The sequence below is a fragment of the Dreissena polymorpha genome, chromosome 8 (assembly GCF_020536995.1).
Source record: "Dreissena polymorpha isolate Duluth1 chromosome 8, UMN_Dpol_1.0, whole genome shotgun sequence".
Classification (NCBI taxonomy): domain Eukaryota; kingdom Metazoa; phylum Mollusca; class Bivalvia; order Myida; family Dreissenidae; genus Dreissena; species Dreissena polymorpha.
Window position 1 is genome coordinate 18,687,089 of NC_068362.1, and position 26,532 is coordinate 18,713,620.

A 26,532-nucleotide genomic window follows, 5' to 3' on the forward strand; every position below is an offset into this window, starting at 1 on the left:
AGTGAGGCTGATGCCTGTGTGTACCACACATGTTAAACTGGGAAGAAACTAATCACACATGCATTAAACCCTGTTAACCCAGAGTGAGGCTGATGCCTGTGTGAACCACACATGTAAATCTGGGAAGAAACTTTACACACATGCATTAAACCCTGTTAACCCAGAATGAGGCTGATGCCTGTGTGTACCACACATGTTAATCAGGGAAGAAACTTTACACACATGTTTTAACCCTGTTAACCCAGAGTGAGGCTGATGCCTGTGTGTACCACACATGTTAATCAGGGGAGAAACTTTACACACATGCATTAAACCCTGTTAACCCAGAGTGAGGCTGATGTCTGTGTGTACCACACATGTTTATCAGGGAAGAAACTTTACACACATGCATTAAATCCTGTTAACCCAGAGTGAGGCTGATGCCATTGTGTACCACACATGTTAATCAGGGAAGAAACTTAACACACATGCATTAAACCCTGTTAATCCAGAGTGAGGCTGATGCCTGTGTGTACCACACATGTTTATCAGGGAAGAAACTTTACACACATGCATTAAACCCTGTTAACCCAGAGTGAGGCTGATGCCTGTGTGTACCACACATGTTAATCTGGGAAGAATCTTTACACACATGCATTTAACCCTGTTAACCCAGAGTGAGGCTGATGCCTGTGTGTACCACACATGTTAATCAGGGAAGAAACTTTACACACATGCATTAAACCCTGTTAATCCAGAGTGAGGCTGATGCCTATGTGTTCCACACATGTTAATCAGGGAAGAAACTTTACACACATGCATTAAACCCTGTTAACCCAGAGTGAGGCTGATGCCTGTGTGTACCACACATGTTAATCAGGGAAGGAACTTTACACACATGCATTAAACCCTGTTAACCCAGAGTGAGGCTGATGCCTGTGTGTACCACACATGTTAATCTGGGAAGAAACTTTACACACATGTATTTAACCCTGTTAACCCAGAGTGAGGTTGATGCCTGTGTGTACCACACATGTTAATCAGGGAAGAAACTTTACACACATGCATTAAACCCTGTAAACCGAGAGTGAGGCTGATGCCTGTGTAACACATGTTAATCAGGGGAGAAACTTTACACACATGCATTAAACCCTGTTAACCCAGAGTGAGGCTCAATTTCGACTTACAAGCCCATATTCTGTGTCATATAAAATTGCAGGTGCAACCACATTGATGCTTATGAAATTGCATAGACCTTTATCTGAAATCAGCAACTCCAATTTTTGCAATATTTGAACACGTCAACCTTTTGAATAGAGTTTCAAATGTAATACTAGATACGATTAACATCTGCTTTCATTGAGAGCACAATCCGGAAGTCTGTTTCTGTTTAATATTTATTCAAAGCCTATTATTTCAGACTACAGCAAAGCAGAACTGAAAATCAAACCTTGTGCTATATACACATATTGTGGACATGCATATCTGGGTCTAATAATTACTAAACAGTTTTTAATACATACAAATAATATTTGCAGATTGATTAGTATTCACAAAGGGTAATTTTAGCATTCCCTATTTAGAATGGTTTATTAATAACTTATTATAACAAATCTGTGTACGCCACATTATGAGCCCTGGAAAATGCTGTATGATAATATTGGTTTGTACTTTTATAACTTTCTTTAGGTAACAGGTCTATAATTTGGCAAACCACCAGTAAATCTTTTTATATTTCTAAAATAAAAATCTCTGATAATATTATATTTCCATCACTTAAAACCCAAAATATGCACCGCAATTATTTATTTTTTGTTGTCATAATACTTACCGTTAAAATATTACTGAACTTGTTTAGAACTGCTTGAAACTTGTCCAGTGTGTAATCAAGAAGACCCTCATCAGACTTAAGAGAAAGCCTGGACATGAGTTCATCCAATCCTTCCTTGTCTAAGTGCGGGGCCGAAACAACTTCATCACTCTGAGGGTCCACGTATGTTGGACTGCTGGGAACCAGAGCAGCCACGAGAATGGGAACTGGCTCAGGGGTGGACAGGTCAGTTGTGGGGGGCAGGAGCTGGACGCTGCTGACAGGAGGGGCCTGGTTCCCTAGGGGCGTGTCACGTGGACCAATAGGGACCAATGGTGGCGGTGGCACTTGTGGAGGGCCTTGAAGGTCCGCTGGTAGCACGGGATTCATGATAGGAGGTCCCTGGCTTGGACTGAGAACTAGAAAGAAATAATAATCGGCAATTACAGCACAGGAAATCGCTTTGACGTGTTAACAAAAACTGTAACAAACATGTGTAATATCCCTTATCAGCTCCTTGCATACCAATACATAAATGAAGAAAATGTAATATTAACTTGATTTTGCTAAGGATCACTGTATATAAATGCTAAAAAAGACGCCTCAAATTAAGCTATCTGAAGCGACATAGAAGTTAAATAGTTATGAGCATTTTTCGAACCCTAAACGCGAAACCTAACGGCAAAGTGTGATAGAAAGACGGACGGACGGACAGACGGACGATCCGATCACTATATGCCCTCCTTCGGGGGCATAAACAAATCTAAATCTATATAAATGCTAAAAAAGACGCCTCAAATTAAGCACATAAAATAATGAAAATATCATACTTGAGTTTATCTTTCTTTCACATAGTTTCATCAATTCCTAAAGCTTTGGCCAGCCATTTATTTTGGAAATTATGACACATATCTCATAAAACTTGAGTCATTTATTCATATTTGGAAACTTCTATCACATAGGTTTTTGTTTAAAAAAAGGCGAAATATACAGTTTAAACAAGAGATGAGTTTGTCAGAAACACAATGCCCCCTCCTGCCCGGCTTTTTTTCTTTTTTTTATCATTTGGCAGGTACAGATGATTATCTCCCTTTGAAGCTTATTATTTCCCTTGAATTAGTTTTTTTACCTTTGACCTTGAAGGATAACCTTGACCTTTCACCACTCAATGTGCAGCTCCATGAGATATACATGCATGCCAAATATCAAGTTGCTATCTGAAGCGACATAGAAGTTATGAGCATTTTTGGAAACCTAAACGCGAAACCTAAACGCAAAGTGTGACGGAAAGACAGACGGACAGACGGATGGTCCCATCACTATATGCCCTCCTTCGGTGGAATAAAAAAATCCCATTAGATAACACTTAAGTACAGATTTAACAAAATTTGCTACGCATGTAAAATAAAATGCCAATAATTTTGAAAATATTCACTTTTAATCAGTATGTTGGTGATTACAAGTCTATAACAAAATTAATTTATTGCTTTATTTAAAATGTATTACAAACATTAAATGTTTTCTTATACAAATCAAGACGTAATAGATTGATAGTAAGATATGAAAAAACATGGTTGCTAGTGTGCCTTCCTAGGATTGTCATGTTACTAAGGAAGTACCTGATGTAAATTACAATGTACTTTGCATCAATTTTGTTGTAAAGACATACATAACATGTTTAAATGTCTCACTTGTGTTGAAAATGTTTCTGATCAAAAGTGGTACTTTAGTAGGTAAAGAAGATACATTTTCAAACAAGAAATGTGTTTGTCAGAAACACTATGTCCCCTTTTGCGCCGCTTTGACATTTTTTTGACCTTTGACCTTGAAGGATGACCTTGACCTTCCACCACTCAAAATGTGCAGCTCCATGAGATACACATGCATGCCAAATATGAAGTTGCTATCTTCAATATTGCAAAAGTTATGGCAAATGTTAAAGTTTGACCAAACCAACAGACCAACAGACAGGGTAAAAACAATATGTCCCCCACTATAGTGGTGGGGGGACATAAAGACACGCAATAGAATTATTAATGTTTTGGGGAATTTGTGCATTTCATCCAGTATTCTCATAGTACTTGTTTTGAGTTAATTATCAATAACATTTTTTTAAAGTTCCCAACCCCTTGTTGCCAAATTTTTTTAACAACAACAAACTTGTCAGAGTAATCCATTAAAACAATAAGAAAATGCTGTCTTAAACCCAAATAATATTCCTGAACTCATTTTTCATCTGTGAGTTGCTGTTGTAAAAATCATTGGTAAATGCTTTATGGAGAGACCAATAAAAAACATTAAATAAACCAGTTGCATATTCTGGTATACAGAATCATGATACACCAAATTCTAGATACCTCTCTCAACTAACCTGCATGTCCAGGCGTTGTGGTGGGGTTACTAGACATGGATACCTCTCTCAACTAACCTGCATGTCCAGGCGTTGTGGTGGGGTTACTAGACATGGATACCTCTCTCAACTAACCTGCATGTCCAGGTGTTGAGGTGGGGTTACTTGACATGGATACCTCTCTCAACTAACCTGCATGTCCAGGCGTTGTGGTGGGGTTACTAGACATGGATACCTCTCTCAACTAACCTGCATGTCCAGGTGTTGAGGTGGGGCTACTTGACATGGATAATTCTCTCAACTAACCTGCGTGTCCAGGCGCTGTGGTGGGGTTACTAGACATGGATACCTCTCTCAACTAACCTGCATGTCCAAACTTGTCAGAGTAATCCATTAAAACAATAAGAAAATGCTGTCTAAAACCCAAATAATATTCCTGAACTCATTTTTCATCTGAGAGTTGCTGTTGTAAAAATCATTGGTAAATGCTTTATGGAGAGACCAATAAAAAACATTAAATAAACCAGTTGCATATTCTGGTATACAGAATCATGATACACCAAATTCTAGATACCTCTCTCAACTAACCTGCGTGTCCAGGCGTTGTGGTGGGGTTACTAGACATGGATACCTCTCTCAACTAACCTGCATGTCCAGGCGTTGTGGTGGGGTTACTAGACATGGATACCTCTCTCAACTAACCTGCATGTCCAGGCGTTGTGGTGGGGTTACTAGACATGGATACCTCTCTCAACTAACCTGCATGTCCAGGTGTTGAGGTGGGGTTACTTGACATGGATACCTCTCTCAACTAACCTGCATGTCCAGGCGTTGTGGTGGGGTTACTAGACATGGATACCTCTCTCAACTTACCTGCATGTCCAGGTGTTGAGGTGGGGCTACTTGACATGGATAATTCTCTCAACTAACCTGCGTGTCCAGGCGCTGTGGTGGGGTTACTAGACATGGATACCTCTCTCAACTAACCTGCATGTCCAGGTGTTGAGGTGGGGTTACTTGACATGGATACCTCTCTCAACTAACCTGCATGTCCAGGCGTTGTGGTGGGGTTACTAGACATGGATACCTCTCTCAACTAACCTGCATGTCCAGGCGTTGTGGTGGGGTTACTAAACATGGATACCTCTCTCAACTAACCTGCGTGTCAAGGTGTTGAGGTGGGGTTACTTGACATGGATACCTCTCTCAACTAACCTGCATGTCCAGGCGTTGTGGTGGGGTAACTAGACATGGATACCTCTCTCAACTAACCTGCATGTCCAGGCGTTGTGGTGGGGTTACTAGACATGGATACCTCTCTCAATTAACCTGCGTGTCCAGGCGCTGTGGTGGGGTTACTAGACATGGATACCTCTCTCAACTAACCTGCATGTCCAGGCGTTGTGGTGGGGTTACTAGACATGGATACCTCTCTCAATTAACCTGCGTGTCCAGGCGCTGTGGTGGGGTTACTAGACATGGATACCTCTCTCAACTCACCTGCGTGTCCAGGCGCTGTGGTGGTGTTACTAGACATGGATACCTCTCTCTACTAACCTGCGTGTCCAGGCGTTGTGGTGGGGTTACTAGACATGGATACCTCGCTCAACAAACCTGCGTGTCCAGGCGTTGCGGTGGGGTTACTAGACATGGATACCTCTCTCAACTAACCTGTGTGTCCAGGCGTTGTGGTGGGGTTACTTGACATGGATACCTCTCTCAACTAACCTGCGTGTCCAGGTGTTGAGGTGGGCTTACTTGACATGGATACCTCTCTCAACTAACCTGCGTGTCGAGGCGTTGTGGTGGGGTTACTAGACATGGATACCTCTCTCAACTTACCTGCATTTCTAGGCGTTGTGGTGGGGTTACTAGACATGGATACCTCTTTCAACTAACCTGCATGTCCAGGTGTTGTGCTGGGGTTACTAGACATAGGGAATGCCACTCGCTTGTTCAAGGCGTGCCTGGGCCTGACAGGGGCCGTACCAGCAGCATAGTTGAACATGGGCGGGTCATTCCAACCCCGATCTGGATTACCTGAAACATACGAGTCTCGCCCTAGGAAAAGTGTGACAAAACTTTTCGCTTTAACTGGAATTTTGCTGTGAAGAGACATCCTATACACAAGAGATAAAATAAAAACAGAAATTGTGGTCCGCACAGGCTCATCTGAAACAAAAATTTACGCACATGAATTAAGCCCCTGTTTTGCACAGCCATATATTTCAATAACGGCATTTGATGAATTTTCTTATTTGTATCCATTGGCTATTTTGGCGAATGGAAGAGTAAGCCCTGTCATCAGCCTTCTGTTGGATTATTACAAGTTATCAAATTGCAAGGTAATGATATTTTTGAACTACACTAACATCTGAATATTTTAATATAATTTAGATGTTATACAAGATTGTTATATCGAAGAATCAGTCTATGAATTTGATAGTGACAATGATTTTACTTTCATCCAGAATGGTCTACTTTTGGTTACTCCTTGATTGGTCGCTTCATACAAGACTGACTGTACTTAGATTGAATGTTATTATCATACCTATATTCCATATTGGGAGAATTTGTATGCTTTAAAACAAAAGCTGTGGAGCTCTTCACATTTGAAATCGAATAGTAATAGGTAATATGACATTTTAATAGTAAATGGTAATATGAAACTTCTGTTTTCAAACTTGTCCAGTGTTTATTTTTCACCATTTTGGAATGGGGCTGGGTCCCTTTGGATTGGGAAAATTTGTGGCCTTTTGACCAATATTGGGAAATTAGTAGTGTTGTTGTTTCTCTAAAAAAGCTTAAACATTGATAATACATGTGTTTCAGTATTATATTTACTAAGGTTGAACTTATATGGATGGGAGATGAACAAAATATTGAGATCTTAAAAAACTTTTCTTTTTTTGGAAACCTTCCATTGGGAATTTTTAGCTCCCATTTGGGAACAAAATTATACCTTTTTTCATTGGGAATGGGGCTGATTATGGAACCCGTTTTTGAACTAAAAAACACACTGCCGTCTTAACACACATGCATACAGAGACATCCAAGATTAGCCAATGCAGTCTTGCAGTCACAAGACAGTGCACTAAATCATCGTTCAACTTATTTAGTCTGATGTACAATTTCTGTCAATCAACTGATATTATTACTGTGAAGAAATATTTTATGAAGAATATCTATAATAGTAACTTAGTTAATTACATTGCACCAAACACAATTTTCATTGTTTAACCAATTAATTAATTTGTTGGAAATAACTTTGTCATCACATGCAAGGTCTGCATATAAGCTACAAATTTCAAAGAAAAACCTCCATCAAAACTAAAGGTAATCAACAGAAACTGCCTTCCTACTTGTACTAACAATGACCTTCACCCTTACCTTACTAGCCCCAAATACAATCACAGGCAAGGTCTGCATGTATACTGTCTACTTAATAAATTACACCAAAATATCAACATTCAAACTGAAGTTATTTAGGGGAACCATTTTTAGCTCGACTATTATATATAAAATATATATAGTGGAGCTATCCTACTCACTCCGGCGTCGGCGTTAGCGTCTGCGTGAGCATGCAAATGTTAAAGTTTTCGTACTACCCCAAATATTTTTTTTGTCCCTTGACATATTGCTTTCATATTTTGCATACTTGTTTACCAACATGGCCCCAACCTATAAACAATAGCAGACAACTCTATCAAGCATTTTATCATAATTATGGCCCCTTTTCCACTTAGAATATGCAGCAAATGTTAAAGTTTTCGTACTACCCCATTTATTTTCATTGTCCCTAGACATATTGCTTTCATATTTTGCATACTTGTTTACCAACATCACCCCAACCTATAAACAAGAGCAGACAACTCTATCAAGCATTTTGTCTTAATTATTGCCCCTTTTATACTTAGAATATGCATATTATTGATAAATCTATGTTGAAGTTTGCATACTACCCCAAATATTTCCTATATCCTTTGACATATTGCTTTTCTATGTTGCATACTTGTTTACCAACATGACCCCAACCTATAAACAAGAAAAGACAACTCTATCAAGCATTTTGTCATAATTATGGCCCCTTTTACACTTAGATAATTGAACAAATTGCCATAACTTTTTTATTTATGATCACATTTTATTATTACTTTGACAAAACAACACTTACCTGAATACCACAATGGATTCCACCCAAACAATACCCCACGCCCCTACCCAGAATCCCTTCCCCCCCCCCCCCCCGACCCCCCCCCCCCCCATTTTTTTTCTAAACATCATCTAATAAATTACCACACCCCACATTATACCCCCCCTACCCCCTCCATTTTTTTTTTTAAACATCATCTAATAAATTACCCCACCCCACATTATACCCCCCTCTCCCCCCCCACCCCCACCTCCCATTTTATTTATTTTTTCCTTTTTTTATTTTTGAAAGATCCTCTAATTAATTATTGAATATGAACAATTTCCCCATGATGGCTTACATTATACTGTCAATCACTCGAATAGTCGAGTGCGCTGTCCTCTGACAGCTCTTGTTCTATTTGTAGTAGATTTTATCAGGGTGATAAAGAAAGGACAACCCAAGTAAAAAATTTCACCTCGCTCTGTACAATAAAGCGGGTCATCCCTGCCTTTCTCATATTTTATTGCTGATATCTTATAGCTCCCTTATTGGAAAATATTGAAAATCTGTCAGAAATAAGACCACCCAAAATCTGGTTACTTTGGACAATGTAGTGAATTTAAGGATATACATGTAACTGGTTTTGCTTCTTTTAATTACATAAGGATACTTCAGACACTATTAAAATAAAAATGTGTACCTGTTTTCAGCAGCAATGACCTTGAACCAACTTGCCCAATATGCAGGGTCTCCAGGTAGGCACCTCTCAAGTTTCATCAATTATGGTTATTGGAATATGATCCATTACCAAACTCAAACAGTAACCTAAATTGTATGAGTACACAATGAGCATTACTCTGCTAAACTGCAGGTCAGAGTTGCGTCCCTGTGGTAGTGAGCATAATATTTTATGACCACAATGGTGGACTGTGGATACTAGTATATTTAGTGGTTGCACAAAATGTCGCATTTTTCTGTTAAATTGCAGGTCAGAGTTATAAGCCTTAATCAGCGATCTCGCACGACCATCCAAAATACATTTGTTAAGTTTTAATTGGATATTTGTATTAGTTACACACATATGTAATTGTTGAAAGCAAATCTAATCCTGAAATTCATTTTGCACACACATATTAACCTGATTGTACAAATACAAAAGGGGACATAGTCCTGTTGAAAGTCATAAATATTACCTCTAGAGTGGTTACAAAGTTTTTCTTCAAGATTTGTCCTAGTGACCTAGTTTTTGGATGTACTTGACCCAGATTTGAACCTTCAGCCTAAATATTGTCAAGATAAATATTTTGAATAAATGTTATCAAGATTGGATAAACAATGTGGCCTCTAGAGTGGTAACAATATGCTCTATGTTGACAATGCACACTGCCTGACAATGGATGCTGGATGTAGGCCCCAAGGGTGAACACAACAGCTCAACCTTACCACTTCATGCTCAAGTGAGCTTATAATTTTTCTACATTATGCGTGTTATCAAAGAGTACATGTTTAAAGCCTGTCATTATTATTAAATCGCATGCTATAAGAAAATTTTAATTATTACATGTCATTTTCTATTGTCTCTTACCATTAAAGTGCCTGAAAATAAAATCCATTAGAAAATATGAAGGCTATTTTATCAAAACTTTTACATCTGCATTCATCACAAATGCAGTCACCTATCACTTATTGCACACTCAATGCCTCAGGCTTCAGTGAACATTTAAATGTGTGGATTTTGTTATTTAATACTTGATGGTTTGTTTATTTGGGTTTACAGCAACTCAACACATACAGGTCATTGCCTGTCTTTTTCAAATGATGATGTTGAAATCAACATAGACCAGATTTTGTAATAAATATTATAATTATTTAATAAAAAACATTTATGAGCATCTGGCGCGCATGAAATATGTGACAAACCCTTACAAATAATTACATAATGTCTCTTTTTTATTAGCACAAGTGGAGTATTTTTTTGTTATTTCTAATGCTAAAACTTCAAGTTCAGGTTGGTGAGAACTGCAGACTGCAAGAATCAGTTGATAGAATCCTGTACAAAACTTCGATGGAGATTGCAAGGTTAGTGCGTGATGCACATTACGTGCAATTACAAGAATCCAAGGGCTCCATGCAACATCTTGAATTATTGTTAAAATAGAAAATGAAAGATGAAGGTCAGATTAACATTATATATATAATCAATGCTAGCATTTTTGAAAAGACAGATAATAAGAAACAAGAGAGCCATGATGGCCCTGAATAGCTCACCTGACTTACCTTGCTACATCAACTTAAATTCTATCAGACCCATATACAACCCCAAGCCAGATTTCATCAATTAATACATTCTGACAAAATTTCATATAAAAAAATAAGACGTGATGAAAACTGTGACCTCTTTCATCTACACAAGGTTTTACTAGAATTGGCCAAGTGACCTAATTTTTGACCCCAGATGACCCATATACGATTTAAAATCAGATATTATCAAGATAAACATTCTGACCATATTTCATAAAGATCAGATGAAAACTATGACCTCTATTGTCTACACAAATTTTTTCTATGATTTGATATAGTGACCTAGTTTTTGACCCCAGATGACCCAAATACAATCCCAACCCAGGTTTCATCAAGATTAACATTCTGGCCAAAATTTATTAAGTTTTGATGAAAACTGTGACCTCTACAGTTTACACAAGTTTTTTTTAAACTTTGACCTATTGACCTAGTTTTTACCCTAGATGACCCAATTTGTTCCCAACCAAGATTTTAACAAGACAAACATTCTGACCATATTTCAATAAGATCTGATGAAAACTGACCTCAATTGTCTACACAAGGTTTTTCTATTATTTGACCTAGTGACCTAGTTTCTGACCCCAGATGACCAAAATACAATCCCAATACAGATTTTATCAAGATAAACATTCTGACCAAATTTCATAAAGATTGGATGAAAACTGTGACCTCTATTGTCTACACAAGGTTTGTCTATTATTTGACCTAGTGACCTAGTTTTTGACCCCAGATGACCCAAATACAATCCGACCCAGATTTCATCAAGATAAACATTCTGACCAAATTTTATAAAGATTGGATGAAAACTGTGACCTCTATTGTCTACACAAAGTTTTTCTATAATTTGACCTAGTGACCTAGTTTTTGACCCCAGATGACCCAAATACAATCCCAACCCAGATTTCATCAAGATAAACATTCTGACCAAATTTCATAAAGCTTGGATGAAAACTGTGACCTCTATTGTCTACACAAGGTTTTTCTATTATTTGACCTAGTGACCTAGTTTTTGACCCCAGATGACCCAAATACAATCCCAACCCAGATTTCATCAAGATATACATTCTGACCAAATTTCATAAAGATTGGATGAAAACTGTGACCTCTACTGTCTACACAAACAAATTGTTGACAGACAGACGGACGCACAACGGACATCACACGGTCACATAAGCTCACTATGTCACTTAGTGACAGATGAGCTTCAAATCACTACAAAGTTATGGTCCATTGATATATGACAAAGTTTAGGGCCTTGGACAGTATCTGAAAGCATTTTGGAAAAATCTCCCGAAGTGTTATTTTTAAGAAAAGCCCAAGGCTGCTGATTTAGTCAAATATCAATGGACCGAAATGAAAGTCTGACTTGATCTTTAAGTTATGTAGGTACACTCACAAACAAAATATCAGTGAATATCATAAAGCGTTTCATAAAAAAACATCCGGAAAACGGTTATTATAGAGAAAATTAATTTCCAAGTCAAAGGTCCATAACATCACCAAAAATCAATGGGCCAGAACAAAACTAACACTTCATCTGAAGGTCAAGTCGATAGACTTACATACCAAAAATCAGCTAAATATCTGAAAGACTTTTGTAAAAAAAAATCTCAGGAAAACATTTATAATAGAGAAATCCTAAGTCCAATTACCATAACTCAATGGACCGGAATGAAACTCTCAATTCATCTGTAAGTCATGTAGGTAGACTAACACAACAAATATAAGGTTAATATTTCAAAGCATTTATGAAAAAAGTACAGAAAATGTAATGCCAGACAGATGGACAGTGCAACTGCTATATGCCACCCTACCAGGGGCATAAAAATGTGTACAAATTCACACAGATAACTAAATAAATCAAATAATGTACATTTATATTTGCCCACATTTGTTATTATTGAATTAAAATAAAAAGTAATACAAGAGGACCAAGGGAATGGTAGACCCTATATACTCCAACATGTAAACATTAAAGTGAAGTATATATCTAATATAAAATGTCTAAATGATGATGCCAGATCTGCTCATTTTGAGCAATTTCTTCATTTATCACAATGATTTATAAAATACCAAAATCAATTCCTTCATTTTCCATTACAATTCAAGTCTTTTAATTTGGAAAGTCCAAAATGTGTCATTTGGTAAAGCATTAACCCTTTACCAAATGACACATTTTGAACTGTCCCAAATTGAAAGATGATGCAGACAACACTTAAAATTATAATGGAATATGAAGAAATAGCTTTGGAAGAGTATAAATAATTGTGATAAAAGGAGAAATTGCTCAATATGAGCAATTTCTCCTTTAATCACAATGATTTATACAGTCTTCTGCACCAAACCCATAAAATCCTGTTACCGTTTGGTAATGGGTTATTCCAACCAAAAATGTGGAAATGGATTAACCCATTACAAACAATAACAAGAATTTACTGGTTTATTGCAGACGACTCTAGAAATCATTTGTAATTAAAGGAGAAATTGCTTATTTTGAGCAATTTCTCCTTTTATCACAATGATTTCAACCCTACCAAAGCTATTTCTTCACATTCCATTACAATGTTCTTTGTCATCTGCGACCTCTTTGAATTTGGGACAGTCCAAAAGTTGTCATTTGGTAAAGGGTTTATGGGTTCAACAGAAGTTGACCTTACATCTTCACAGGTGTTATGCAATGAAGGATTTCTTGAAGTACTGTTAGGGGAGTTACCCTTCTACCTCAGATGACTTAAGAAGACAAAAGAAGAAATTGCTCATAGCAAGCAAAATCTCCTTTAAACACAATGTTTTCTACCTATTTGGTTGAGGACTATAAGATTTCACCACATACCAAATTTGGTAGCCCTAGGCCTTATGGTTATGGACAAGAAGATTTTCAAAGTTTTCACAAAATATGCAAAAACGTATAAACATGCAAAGTTCAAAGAGCTCCTGCGGCCATGTTTTTTTCGACGAAACAAATTTTCTTGAACAACTTTTTTAGGGGAGCCTTTAAGGATCATCCCTGTAAAAAAAAATTGAAAATCCGACGAGCCGTTTCTGACGAGAAGATTTTTTAAGGTTTTAACCATATATGGGCATGGCGGCCAGCTGGGTTATGTGACCAAATTTTTTTTTAACAATATTTTTTTCCCGTGACGTAAGGATGCTCCACATGAAATTTGGTTGAAATTGGCTCAATGGTTTAGGAGGAAAATATGATCTGCTCAGGTACGCTAAAAAGTGGACTTAAACATTGAGATAAAAGGAATTTTTGCTTGTTTTGAAGAGATTCCTCTTTTTTCTCAAAATTGACAAGATATCATCCACTAAACAGGCAACCCATGTTCGCATAAGGAAAAGGGTAACTTGGAAAAAAATGGTATCCATTTAACCCTTTACCAATCAACATATTTTGGACTGAACAATTTCTCAATTTCCCACAATGATCCAACCCTACCAGAGCAATTTCCTAAAGCAATAATCACCTCCCATTTTAAAAATGGTATCCATTTAACCCTTTACCAATCAACATATTTTGGACTGAACAATTTCTCAATTTCCCACAATGATTCAACCCTACCAGAGCAATTTCCTAAGCAATAATCACCTCCCATTTTAAAGGAAAAATAATTTCTCATCAACAAAACTACAGCATTAATTGATTTCTGGTAGTTAACCCTTTTCCAAATTGAAAGAGGTTGCAGACGACAAATTAAATTATAATGGAATAAGAAGAAACTGATTTAATAGGGTAGGAAGCATTGTCTCCTTTTATTTCAATGATTTCCACAGTCACAAACATTTGCAGAAAGAATTAACTGTTCTGGGTTAAGGGTTTATGTGGTCTGCAGCAAAGCCATCAGAAGAGAATCGTGTCAGAGAAACCTGGCCTGTAGCCAGCAAATCCTTTACTCTAATAGCACTATTAATTGGAAAAAAGAGTACACTATAATTATTTCTAAATCTGCCATCTCAAGGAGATAATTCTGGACTTAATGGTCCGATGTTGCTCATTTTCGACAGGGCTCGAGTTTTCATTGATATGAAGACACTGTGCAAGTTTGGAAAGAATTGGATGAAAAATTTGGACTTTATTGCATAAACACCATTTTCTCAATTCAAGGGGAGGTAATTCTGTACTTCATGGACCAATAATGCTCATTTTTTGTAGGGTTCGTGTCCTCATTGATATAAAGACACTGTGCAAATTTGGAAAGGATCTGACAAAAAATGTGGAAGATTTTTGAAAGTTTTCACAAAATAGGCAAAAACGAATAAACATGCAAAGAGCTCCTGCGGCCATGTTTTTTGACGAATCAAATTTCTTTGAACAATTTTTTCAGGGGAGCCTTCAAAGGTCATCCCTGTGAAATTTTTTGAAAATCTGATGAGCGGTTTCTGACAAGAAGATTTTTTAAGGTTTTTACCATATATGGTCATGGCGGCCATCTTGGTTATGTAATCAAATTTTTTTTAACAATTCTTTTGTCCCATGACCTAGGGATGCTCCACATGAAATTTAGTTGAAATTGGCTCAATGGTTTAGTAGAAGAAGATGTTTACAAATTGTTTACAGACAGACAGACAGACAGACGGACGGACGGACTGACGCCGGACGGTGAGTGATCACAATAGCTCACCCCGAGCTATCGCTCAGGTGAGCTAAAAACAAATAATTGACAAACAAAACAAAAAATTGAAAAAAATTATTGATGCGAGAAACAAAAAGACTGAAGCACATAAAAATGATTTAGATCTACAAAAAGAAAGAAGTACAAAATATTCTCTACCTGTAAAATGTGCAAAACAAAAAATACAAATAAATAAAGTACATCAAATACAGAATACAAAAACCAGTACTTAAAAACACATAAACAAACCTGAAACTACCGATGCCAAAACAAATTTGCAAAGTGATCAACAAAAAAACTTGAATGCCCAAGGCCGCCAAGAGATAAGCTATGCCGAGGCCGTGAAGATGGGCAAAAAAGTAAACCAGACAAACACCTTGAATCAACAACCACCAATTTTAAACCAGGCCATCAACCAGCTGATCAAAACCTTGCAAGCACTAAAAGGAACAGATGGTTTATAGGTATCACCAATAGACACCAATGGCGCAAACAAAAGAAAATTAAACGAGAGCTTTGTCACAGACCTGACGAATACCCCCACATGCCGCATTTACACATAATATTTTGCATGTTGTCATCTCACAAAAAAGCTGACACCATGCTCAATTTTAACAAGATGTGTTTGTGAAACACTATGTCCCCGTTTATGACGTTTGACCTTGGAGGATGACCTTGACCTTGACCCTTCACCACTCAAAATGTGCAGCTCCATGAGATACACATGCATGTCAAATATAAAATTGCTAGCTTCAATATTGCAGAAGTGAAATTACATGAGCAATTTTGACCCATATATTTGACCTTGAAGGATGACCTTGACCTTTCACCACTCAAAATGTGCAGCTCTATGAGATACACATGCATGCCAAATATCAAGTATCTTCAATATTGCAAAAGTACTCATCAAATGAGCAATTTTGGCCACATATATTTGACCTCTGACCTTGAAGGATGACCTTGACCTTAACCTTTCACCACTCAAAATGTGCAGCTCCATGAGATACACATGCATACTAAATATCAAGTTGCTATCTTGAATATTGAAATATTGCAAAAGTGTACATTAAATGAGCGATTTTGACCCATATATTTGACCTTTGACCTTGAAGGATGACCTTGACCTTGACCGTTCACCACTCAAAATGTGCAGCTCCATGAGCATGCCAAATATCAAGTTGCTATCTTGAATATTGAAATATTGCAAAAGTGTACATTAAATGAGCAATTTTGACCCATATATTTGACCTTTGACCTTGAAAGATGACCTTGACCTTTCACCACTCAAAATGTGCAGCTCCATGAGATACATATGCATGCCAAATATCAAGTTGCTATCTTCAATATTTCAAAAGTTATTGCAAATGTTAAAGTTGGCGCAAACCAACCAACAGACCAACCAACAGACCAACAGACAGGGCAAAAACAATATGTCCCCCACTACTATAGTGGGGGACATAAAAACGCACTAACTGACCCCTTGACCTAGTTTTTTACCCAGAAAGGCCCATGTTCTAACTTGGCCTTAAGATCATCTCCATAAAACTTCTGACCAAGTTTGGTGAAGATCGGATGTAAACTACTTGAATTAGAGAGCGGACACCATGCTGAATGTTAAAAAACGCACTAAATGACCCCGTGACCTAGTTTTAGGCCGGGAATGGCCCATGTTCAAACTTGTCCTAGAGATCATTTAGATAAAACTTTTGACCAAGTTTGGTGAGGATTGGATGAAAACTATTTGAATTAGAGAGCGGACAACATGGTGAGGTTTAAAATGCACTAAGATACCCCGTGACCTAGTTTTTGACCCGGCATGACCCATATTCAAACTTGACCTACACATCATCTAGATACAACTTCTGACCAAGTTTGGTGAAGATTGGATGAAAACTACTTGAATTAGAGAGCAGACAACATTGTGATGTTTAAAACGCCCTAAGTGACCCTGTGACCTTGTTTTTGACCCGGCATGACCCATATTCAAACTTGCCATAGACATTATCAAGATACAACTTCTGACCAATTTTGGTGAAGATTGGATAAAAACTACTTGAATTAGAGAGCGGACAACATGGTGAGGTTTAAAACACACTAAGTGACCTTGTGACCTGGTTTTTGACCCGGCATGGCCTATGTGCGAACTTGACCTACACATCATCTAGATACAACTTCTGACCAAGTGTGGTTAAGATCTGATTTAAACTACTTGAAATAGAGAGCGGACACCATGCTAAATGTGTAAAACTTACTAAGTGACCCCTGACCTAGTTTTTGACCCGGCAAGGCCCATGTTTGAACTTGGCCTTAAGATCATCTAGATACAACTTCTGACTAAGTTTGGTGAAGATCGGATGAAAACTACTTGAATTAGAGAGCGTACAACATGCTGAATGTTTAAAACGCACAAAGTGACCCCGTGACCTAGTTTTTGACCCGGCAACGCCCATGTTCTAACTTGGCCTTAAGATCATGTAGATACAACTTCTGACCAAGTTTGGTGAAGATCGGATGAAAACTACTTGAATTAGAGAGCGGACAACATGCTCAATGTTTAAAACGCACTAAGTGACCCCGTGACCTAGTTTTTGATCAGACATGACCCATATTCGAACTTGACCTAGACATCATCTAGATACAACATCTCACCAAGTTTGGTGAAGATCGGATGAAAACAACTTGAATTAGAGAGCGGACACTGAATACGGACCGACCGACAGACAAGCTCACTCCTATATATCCCCCTAAACTTCGTTTTGTGGGTGTATAAAAAGAAGTGGAAAGGGGTAAGAACACAGTTTTAAATCTTTCCAAGAAAGTTATCAACAATACAGAATATAGACTATTGGGGAAAGGTTTGAAGTTCTGCCCCACACCTAAAACCATGGATACAGTTCAGCTTAAACAAGATTTGTTTGAATTTACTAGAAAATTAAGACTAAAGGAATATTTTGGAAGCTGTGAAGACACCACTATAGAAGATGAACAAACATCCTAAGACCCAAGACAGCAAATACCAAACAAAAGGAAACTCCACATTTATTCCACCTGCTGGGCGAGATACATTATTAGACTTTTACATACATGCTATAACACATGAAATTTTAACTTCCAAGCGCAAGTGGAACATTAAGTCAAATCTTTCACAAGAAGAACAAGTAGCCTTGAAATCTTTAAGCCAAGATGACAGTATTGTGATTAAAAAATCTGACAAAGGATCCAAAATTGAAATAATGAACAGAGAAGATTACATTGCTGAGGCCCAACGACAACTAAACAACAGCACATACTACGAGGTACTTAGTGAGAATCCACATGAACAGTTTCGAAAAGATATAGAAATAGATATATATAAATCGATGTTAAAAATCTTTACCCTTCAAAAGACAGTTGTACATTGCTCTTTAATTTATTGCCTAAAGTTCATAAAGTGCATGATACTAAACTACCATAAGGCTTTCCAGGTAGACCAATTATATCAGGCTGTAATAGTTTAACTGAAAATATTTCATTCCATATCGACAAAATTTTAAAGCCTTACATGGAATGTTTACCATCTTATGTTAAAGACACTTCTGATTTTATTAAGAAATTACATAGTTTGCAAGACTTAGCAACCGAATCGTACTTAGTTACATTAGATGTATCCTCACTTTACAGTAATATGATGATGATGATGGTAGTTTGCAAGACTTAGCAACCGAATCGTACTTAGTTACATTAGATGTATCCTCACTTTACAGTAATATGATGATGATGATGGTATAAGAGCATGTAACTATTTTTTAAGAAAAAATAATAAATCTGAATCTTTTATCACTTCAGTATCAAAACTTATAAAACTAGTTTTAACCAAAAATCATTTTCAATTTAATGATGTTGATTATTTGCAAGTCTTAGGCACTGCCATGGGTACAAAAATGGCACCAAGTTATGCATCATTATTTATGGGCCAATTTGAAGAAAATTTCTTAAACATTTGCCAGTTTAAGCCTGTTATATGGCTTATATTTCTTGATGACATTTTCATGATTTGGAACCATTCCGAAAAAGAGCTAATCAGAGAAAAGTGCTGTTTTTTTAGATGTTAATATTTCTAAGGATGAAAATGGTTGCATTCAAACATCAGTTCATGAAAAGAATACTAAATGTCATCAATATATTTAATATTTTTCATGCCATCCTATGTCTTGTAAAGCTAATATTCCATTTTCACAGGCTAAACGTTATAGAAGGATCACTTCTAATAATGATACCTATACAAAAGAACTGACTCATCTCAATGATATTTTTCTTGCACGTTATTACCCAAAAGAGGTAATAGACAAAGCGCTAAAAAAAGCGTCAATGCTATCTATGGAAGATGCACTTAAAGTTAGTGTTAACAAGGGCTGTTTGTAAAACATGCATGCCCCCCATATGGGCTGTCCGTTGTAGTGGCAGCCATTGTGTGATACGTTTTTTGTCACTGTGACCTTGACCTTTGACCTAGTGACCTGAAAATCAATAGGGGTCATCTGTGAGTCACGATCAATGTACCTATGAAGTGTCATGATCCTAGGCAAAAGCGTTCTTGAGTTATCATCCGAAAATCATTTTACTATTTCGGGTCACCTTGACCTTGACCTTTGACCTTGTGACCTCAAAATAAATAGGGGTCTTTTGCGAGTCACGATCAATGTACCTATGAAGTGTCATGATCCTAGGCAAAAGCGTTCTTGAGTTATCATCCGAAAACCATTATACTATTTCGGGTCACCGTGACCTTGACCTTTGACCTAGTGACCTCAAAATCAATAGGGGTCATCTGCGAGTCATGATCAATCTACCCATGAAGTTTCATGATCCTAGGCGTATGCATTCTTGAGTCATTATCCGGAAACCATTTTACTATTTCGGGTCACCGCAACCTTGACCTTTGACATAGTGACCTCAAAATCAATAGGGGTCATCTGCTGGTCATGATCAATCTACCCATGAAGTTTCATGATCCTAGGCGTATGCGTTCTTGAGTTAAAATTCAAAAACCATTTTACTATTTCGGGTCACCGTGACCTTGACCTTTGACCTAGTAACCTCAAAATCAATAGGGGTCATCTGCGAGTCATGATCAATCTACCCATGAAGTTTCATGATCCTAGGCGTATGCATTCTTGAGTTATCATTCAAAAACCATTTTACTATTTCCGGTCACCGTGACCTTGACCTTTGACCTAGTGACCTCAAAATCAATAGGGGTCATCTGCGAGTCATGGTCAATGTACCTATGAAGTTTCATGATCCTAGGCCCAAGCATTCTTGAGTTATCGTCTGACAACCACCTGGTGGACGGACCGACCGACAGACAGACCGACCGACCGACAGACCGACATGAGCAAAGCAATATACCCCCTCTTCTTCGAAGGGGGGCATAAAAAGTTAAAGCACGCACGGACGCACGCACGGACGCACGCACGGACGCACGCACGGACACACGACAGACACAGGACCATGACATAAGCCCCGCTGGCCTCTGGCCAGTGGAGCTAAAAATCGAATACGGCTGTGGTTGAATCATATTCATAATTCGCCACCTCTGCAATTGAATATTTGGCGAATACAAACAACATGGTCTTGAGTTTGAAAGTTTAACCATCTTAACTTAACTTACAAATGAAGGTTCATACAATGAATTTTTTTATTTAAATGTTCTTCTCCTTATTCCGGTGTAATTCATCATGTTTACCACACCCACTAAGTTACACAGTGAGATTATCAACAATAATGGTGGGCACCGGTTGAATATTTACGACAATGAATTGAAAAATCTTTCGATGGTTGGTTGTTTAATGTTTATTTAGGCAAATATGAGTGATTTGATGCTCAAACATACACACAAAGGATTAGCAGATGGAATTCCTTTTTTGTTTATCTTTACAACTAATACTAGCGAAGATATTTCGTCAGTTGCAGTTCATGTCCGTGCCATCTGCAAACAAATCGGAAATAAACAAATGAAATACCGGGGAAATTCGGTACCGAGCGAAAATTCCCGTAGTGCCGACTATTCTATTATCATTAAAATAAAATAGCGAAAACGATGAGTACGAAATCAGGGTACGAAACATTCTTGGCTAAAACGTTTACTTATACGGGTTACTTAGAAATTTCTATACGAACAAGGTAATAACGAGATCATATTTCAACAAGACAAATGTTAAATTACTTACAACGTGAGGGGATAAGGGTTGAGACAATATTTTCAGTAATTGCGGGAAAAATGCAACCGCTTCAAGTAGGTACGTGCGTATTCTTTTCAAACGACGCATGCGCATACAATGACAAGTATTTTTAGCATTGTTTAACTTTTATATCCACAATAAAATACTATTTCAGTATTTAACCACCTAAAAATCGCCTTTGTTTACTATTTTTTTCAACTCGTGAAGGTGAAGGCCAACGATCTGCATCATCCCGAGATTATTCTCATTAGATTATTGCTCCTCGCTTGACCGCGTTCTAAATGGGGCTCCAAGTGGGGAAGTTATTTTTTAAGAACAGATTGCAATATCCTCTGAGACACCATTGAGTGTGTATTTAATGATGGTAACGATTTATTTCCAAATAAGAGCAGGGCTGTAAATAATTTTAACCATGGTTACTTTCAACGAAACCATGCAAACGTGTTAATTGAAATATAATTACCCCGTAGACACATACCAAAAGTGGTCCTTCTACGAGTCTACGTACTTGAACAGATACAGAATTGTCTCGCGCGTCCTGCATATTGAGTTACAATACCCTGCCGGGTACCTCTCAGTGCTCTGAATTAAATAGAGCTGGCCTTCCAAAGAAATACTTTTGCCACTTGCAAACAGTTTCTAAACTTTTTTGTTTTGCTGGCGATCTATAATGCAATAATACTCGGTGCAATGATATTTTTGCCACAATAAAAGCAATATCTACATCTGTGTGGGACATTTCTTGTTTAAAACGCATTTTCTCAACAAAAAAGTCAGCAGGCGAGAGTGAAAAATGACATATTTAATTGAGCACGAATCCAATCAGGAGACACAAAAGTATGTGAACGAGGCACAATATATTTACCTTTCAATATCTTGCATTTCACATCTTCAGTTTAATGCTATTTCAGTTAACTGAACAGCGTGACAAACATAATAAAGCAGAATATGCACATGAATCTGATTAAACACAGATCCACTAACATATAAATCAAATCATGTTTGTCTATTTCCAAGTTCGAAAGATACTCTTCTAAATTATTTATCTTCGCGAGTAGAGTGAACTCCAATTTGCAAACACCGACTTCCGTGACGCAAATTCACTTTGCACATTTCTAAACACAATATGTGTATCTTGTATCTAAAACGTAATCTTTTTCGTTGACAAAAAACACATTTCATTATTCCTATCAAACTATATGATGTCAGTCGTTAATTCCATTGCTATTTGTCATTCAGTAATCTTAATTTTGCTTCGCAACGTGCAAACGAATCAGCTCAGAAGTACCAAACACATTTTAAGAAACCGATTTTAATTGGAAGATTGGAAGAAACTACAGCCAATTATATCGCTTGTTTTAACCAGGGGCTTAATTTGAACAAACTTGGTAGAGGACAATAAGATGTCACTACATACCAAATTTGGTAGCCCTTGGCCCAATCGTTATGGACAAGAAGATTTTTAAAGTTTTCACAAAATAGGCCTTATATAAGCAAATGTTCAATTTTTTGACCCCCCCGGGACAGGGTCAAATGTGACCCCAGGGGCATAATTTGAACAAACTTGGTAGAAGACTATAAGATGTCACTACATAGAAAATTTAGTAGCCCTAGGCCCAATGGTTATGGACAAGAAGATTTTTACAGTTTGGTAGAGGACTATAAGATGTCACTACATACCAAATTTGGTAGCCCTACGCCATACGGTTATGGACAAGAAGATTTTTAAAGTTTGCACAAAATAGGCCTTATAAAAGCAAATCTTCAATTTTTTTACCCCTGGGGCAGGGTAAAATTTGACCCCAGGGGCATAATTTGAACAAACTTGGTAGAGGACTATAAGATGTCACTACATACCAAGTTTGGTAGCCCTAGGCCCAATGGTTCTTGACAAGAAGATTTATAAAGTTTGCACAAAATAGGCCTTATATAAGCAAATTTTCAATTTTTTGACCCCCAGGGGCAAAGTCAAATTTGACCCCAGGGGCATAATTTGAACAAATTTGAAAGAGGTTCACCACAGGAACATTCCTGAGAAATTTCATCAGAATTGGACCAGTAGTTTAGGAGAAGAAGATTTTTAAAGAAAAAGTTAACGCACGCACGCACGCACACACAACGGACACAGGACCATGACATAAGCCCCGCTGGCCTTTGGCCAGTGGAGCTAAAAAACAATATTCAAAATGATGTTTGTGTGCTTTCTGAACCACAGTTTCCTAAACACAAAATCTACACTATGAATTAATTAGACCTGTGTTACTTACCTGGGCGAGTATTTGGAATCGACATCAGCTTCTATGTGTCAGTTAGAGATTTTGTTTTATCTGAAATTCACAATCAAAAACACAATAACAGTAATTTAATACATTTAGCTAAGGTTAAATTGTGCTTGCTTACATTACTACATACAATGAATGGAAATGGAGCAAAAGGCCAATTTAAGATAATTGAATGGCCATTTAAGCACAAACACGGAAGTTTTTAATAATAGTTGAAATCATTTTAACAAAAACTACATCTCTGGATATGATGTATTTATTTAACAATATGTTTTGCAAAAGGAAAAGGTGAAGGTCAACTGAGCTATAGATTGCCATCTTCAGATATACTACTTTTTGTTCAGGTAACTTAATAAAGAACAGACCCAACAAAACACAACTCCCTGTTGCAGCAATTATACCAGATTATGATGAAGAAAAAGATCAGTAATGCCATAAGCATAAGATTTAAACAGGAGGGCCTGAAAGGCCCAAAGTCGCTCACCTGAGATAACAAGATATTATTGGGACAAATCTTCTGACCAAGTTTCATGAAGATCAGAAAATAAATGAGGCCTCTAGAGTGTTAACAAGATTTTACTATAGCCGTATAAGGAAACATGCCCCGCCCGCTGGCAGCCATGTTTTTCAAACAACTGGCATCATTTTTGAACTCGTCCATGATATTATCGGAATGAATCTTCCGACCAAGTTTCATAAAGATCGGACAGTAAATGTTGCCTCTAGAGTGTTAACAAGATTTTACTATAGCCATGTAAGGAAAAATGCCCCGTCCCCTGGAAGCCATGTTTTTCAAGCAAACATAATTATTTTCAAACTCATCCAAGATATCATTAGGAGACCAATCTTCTGACCAAATTTCATGAAGATTGGACAATAAATGTGGCCTCTAGAGTGTTAACAAGGTTTTACTATAGCCATATATAGCCATATAAGGAAAAATGCCCCGCCCCCGGGTGGCCATGTTTTTAAAGCAACCAAAACCATTTTCGAACTCATCCAAGATATCGTTGGGACGAATCTTCTGACCACGTATCATGATGATCGGAAAATAAATGTGCCCTCTAGGGTGTTAACAAGGTTTTACTATAGTCATATAAGGAAAAATGCCCCGCCCCCGTGGTGGCCATGTTTTTCAACCAACCGGCATCATTTATGAACTCCTCCAAGATATTATTGGGATTAATCTTCTGACCGAGTTTCATGAAGATTGGACTATAAATGTGGCCTCTAGAGTGTAAACAAGATTTTACTATAGCCATATATAGCCATATAAGGAAAAATGCCCTGCCCCTTGGCAGCCATGTTTTTCAAGCAAACATAACCATTTTCGAACTCATCCAAGATATCAATAAGAAAAATCTTCTGACCAATTTTCATGAAGATTGGACAATAAATGTGGCCTCTAGAGTGTTAACAAGGTTTTACTACAGCCATATAAGGAAAAATGCCCCGCCCCTTGGCGGCCATGTTTTTCAACCAACCAGCATCATTTTCGAACTCGTCCAAGATATTATTCAATAATTATTGGGATGAATCTTCTGACCAAATTTCATGAAGATTAACGTGAACTCCAGAGTGTTAACAAGATTTAACTATAGTCGCAGTGGTGTTATGGATATGGTGTCCGCCTAGCGACCGGGAGGTCACAGGTTCTATCCCCGCTGTGGGAGCGTTCTTTCGATCTCCCATATAGACACCAAGTGCTGGTTCTAGGCCCAGGAAATAGACTCGAGAGCATTTCAAATAAGTAGGGATTACTTTCTATGCAATCGAGCTTAAAATAAATAGGTTTAAACTAACTTTAGCCATATATAGCCATTTAAGGAAAAATGCCCCGCCCCTTGGCAGCCATGTTTTTCAAGCAAAGGTTACCATTTTTGAACTTATCCAAGATATCATTGGGACAAATCTTCTAAGCAAGTTTCATGAAGATCGGAAAATAAATGTGGCCTCTAGAGTGCTAACAAGGTTTTACTATAGCCATATAAGGAAATATAGAGAAAACTGCCCCGCCCCCTGGCAGCCATTTTTTTCACCGATCTGGACCATTTTTGAACTCGTCCGAGATATCAATGAAACCAATGTTTCGACTAAGTTTCATGATGATTGGGCAAAAATTGTGACTTCTAGAGTGTTCACAAGGTTTCTCTATAGCCATATAAGGAATACTGCCACACCCTCTGGTGGCCATGTTTCCACTAAGTTTCATGATGATTGGGCAAAAATTGTGACTTCTAGAGTGTTCACAAGGTTTCTCTATAGCCATATAAGGAATACTGCCACACCCTCTGGTGGCCATTTTTTCAACGGACCGGAACCATTTTTGAACTCAACCAACATATCATTTAGACAATCATTTTGACAAAGTTACATGAAGATTGGGCATCAAATGTGACTTTACAGTGTTCACAAGGATTTTCTTTTATTTTTTACCTAGTGACCTAGTTTTCGACCCAGCATGACCCAGTTTCGAACTCAGTCAAGGTATCAATGGGACAAATGTTCTGACCAAATTTCAAGAAGATCGGACAATAAATATGGCCTCTAGAGTGTTCACAAGGCAAAATGTTGACGCCGCACGACGGACAAAAGGCGATCACAAAAGCTCACCATGAGCACGTTGTGCTAAGGTGAGCGTAAAATGTAAGCATTACCAGTAGCCAAAACAGCCAATTGCTAGTAAAATCTCATTTTGGATATGCACATTCATGAAAAATATTGTTTCAAGCAGCTTGGTGAGAGGTTTAGAACGAGAGCGCCGATGGCGTTAAAAGCATAGGTGCAAGATACAGGGAAGTTGCCGCTAAAGTAAATGTTAAGGGAACAGTTGACTGA

General features: G+C 37.6%; 1 protein-coding gene across 6 annotated transcripts in view; it reads right to left on the minus strand.

Moving 5' to 3' along the window:
* Positions 1 to 26,532, minus strand: part of LOC127842636 (steroid receptor RNA activator 1-like) — a 50,647-nt gene that overhangs the window by 16,242 nt on the left and 7,873 nt on the right. For 5 of the 6 annotated variants that reach the window (XM_052372259.1, XM_052372257.1, XM_052372258.1 and 2 more), the window contains 3 exons: positions 23,680 to 23,739; positions 6,039 to 6,179; positions 1,811 to 2,208 (listed from right to left, as the gene is read on the minus strand). In XM_052372259.1, the coding sequence (XP_052228219.1) occupies positions 1,811 to 2,208; positions 6,039 to 6,179; positions 23,680 to 23,704 (564 nt within the window). In that variant the 5' untranslated portion in view covers positions 23,705 to 23,739. Of the gene's footprint in view, positions 1 to 1,810; positions 2,209 to 6,038; positions 6,180 to 9,859; positions 9,977 to 23,679; positions 23,740 to 26,532 lie in introns of those variants that run through there. The other variant, XM_052372256.1, reaches the window with a different exon arrangement.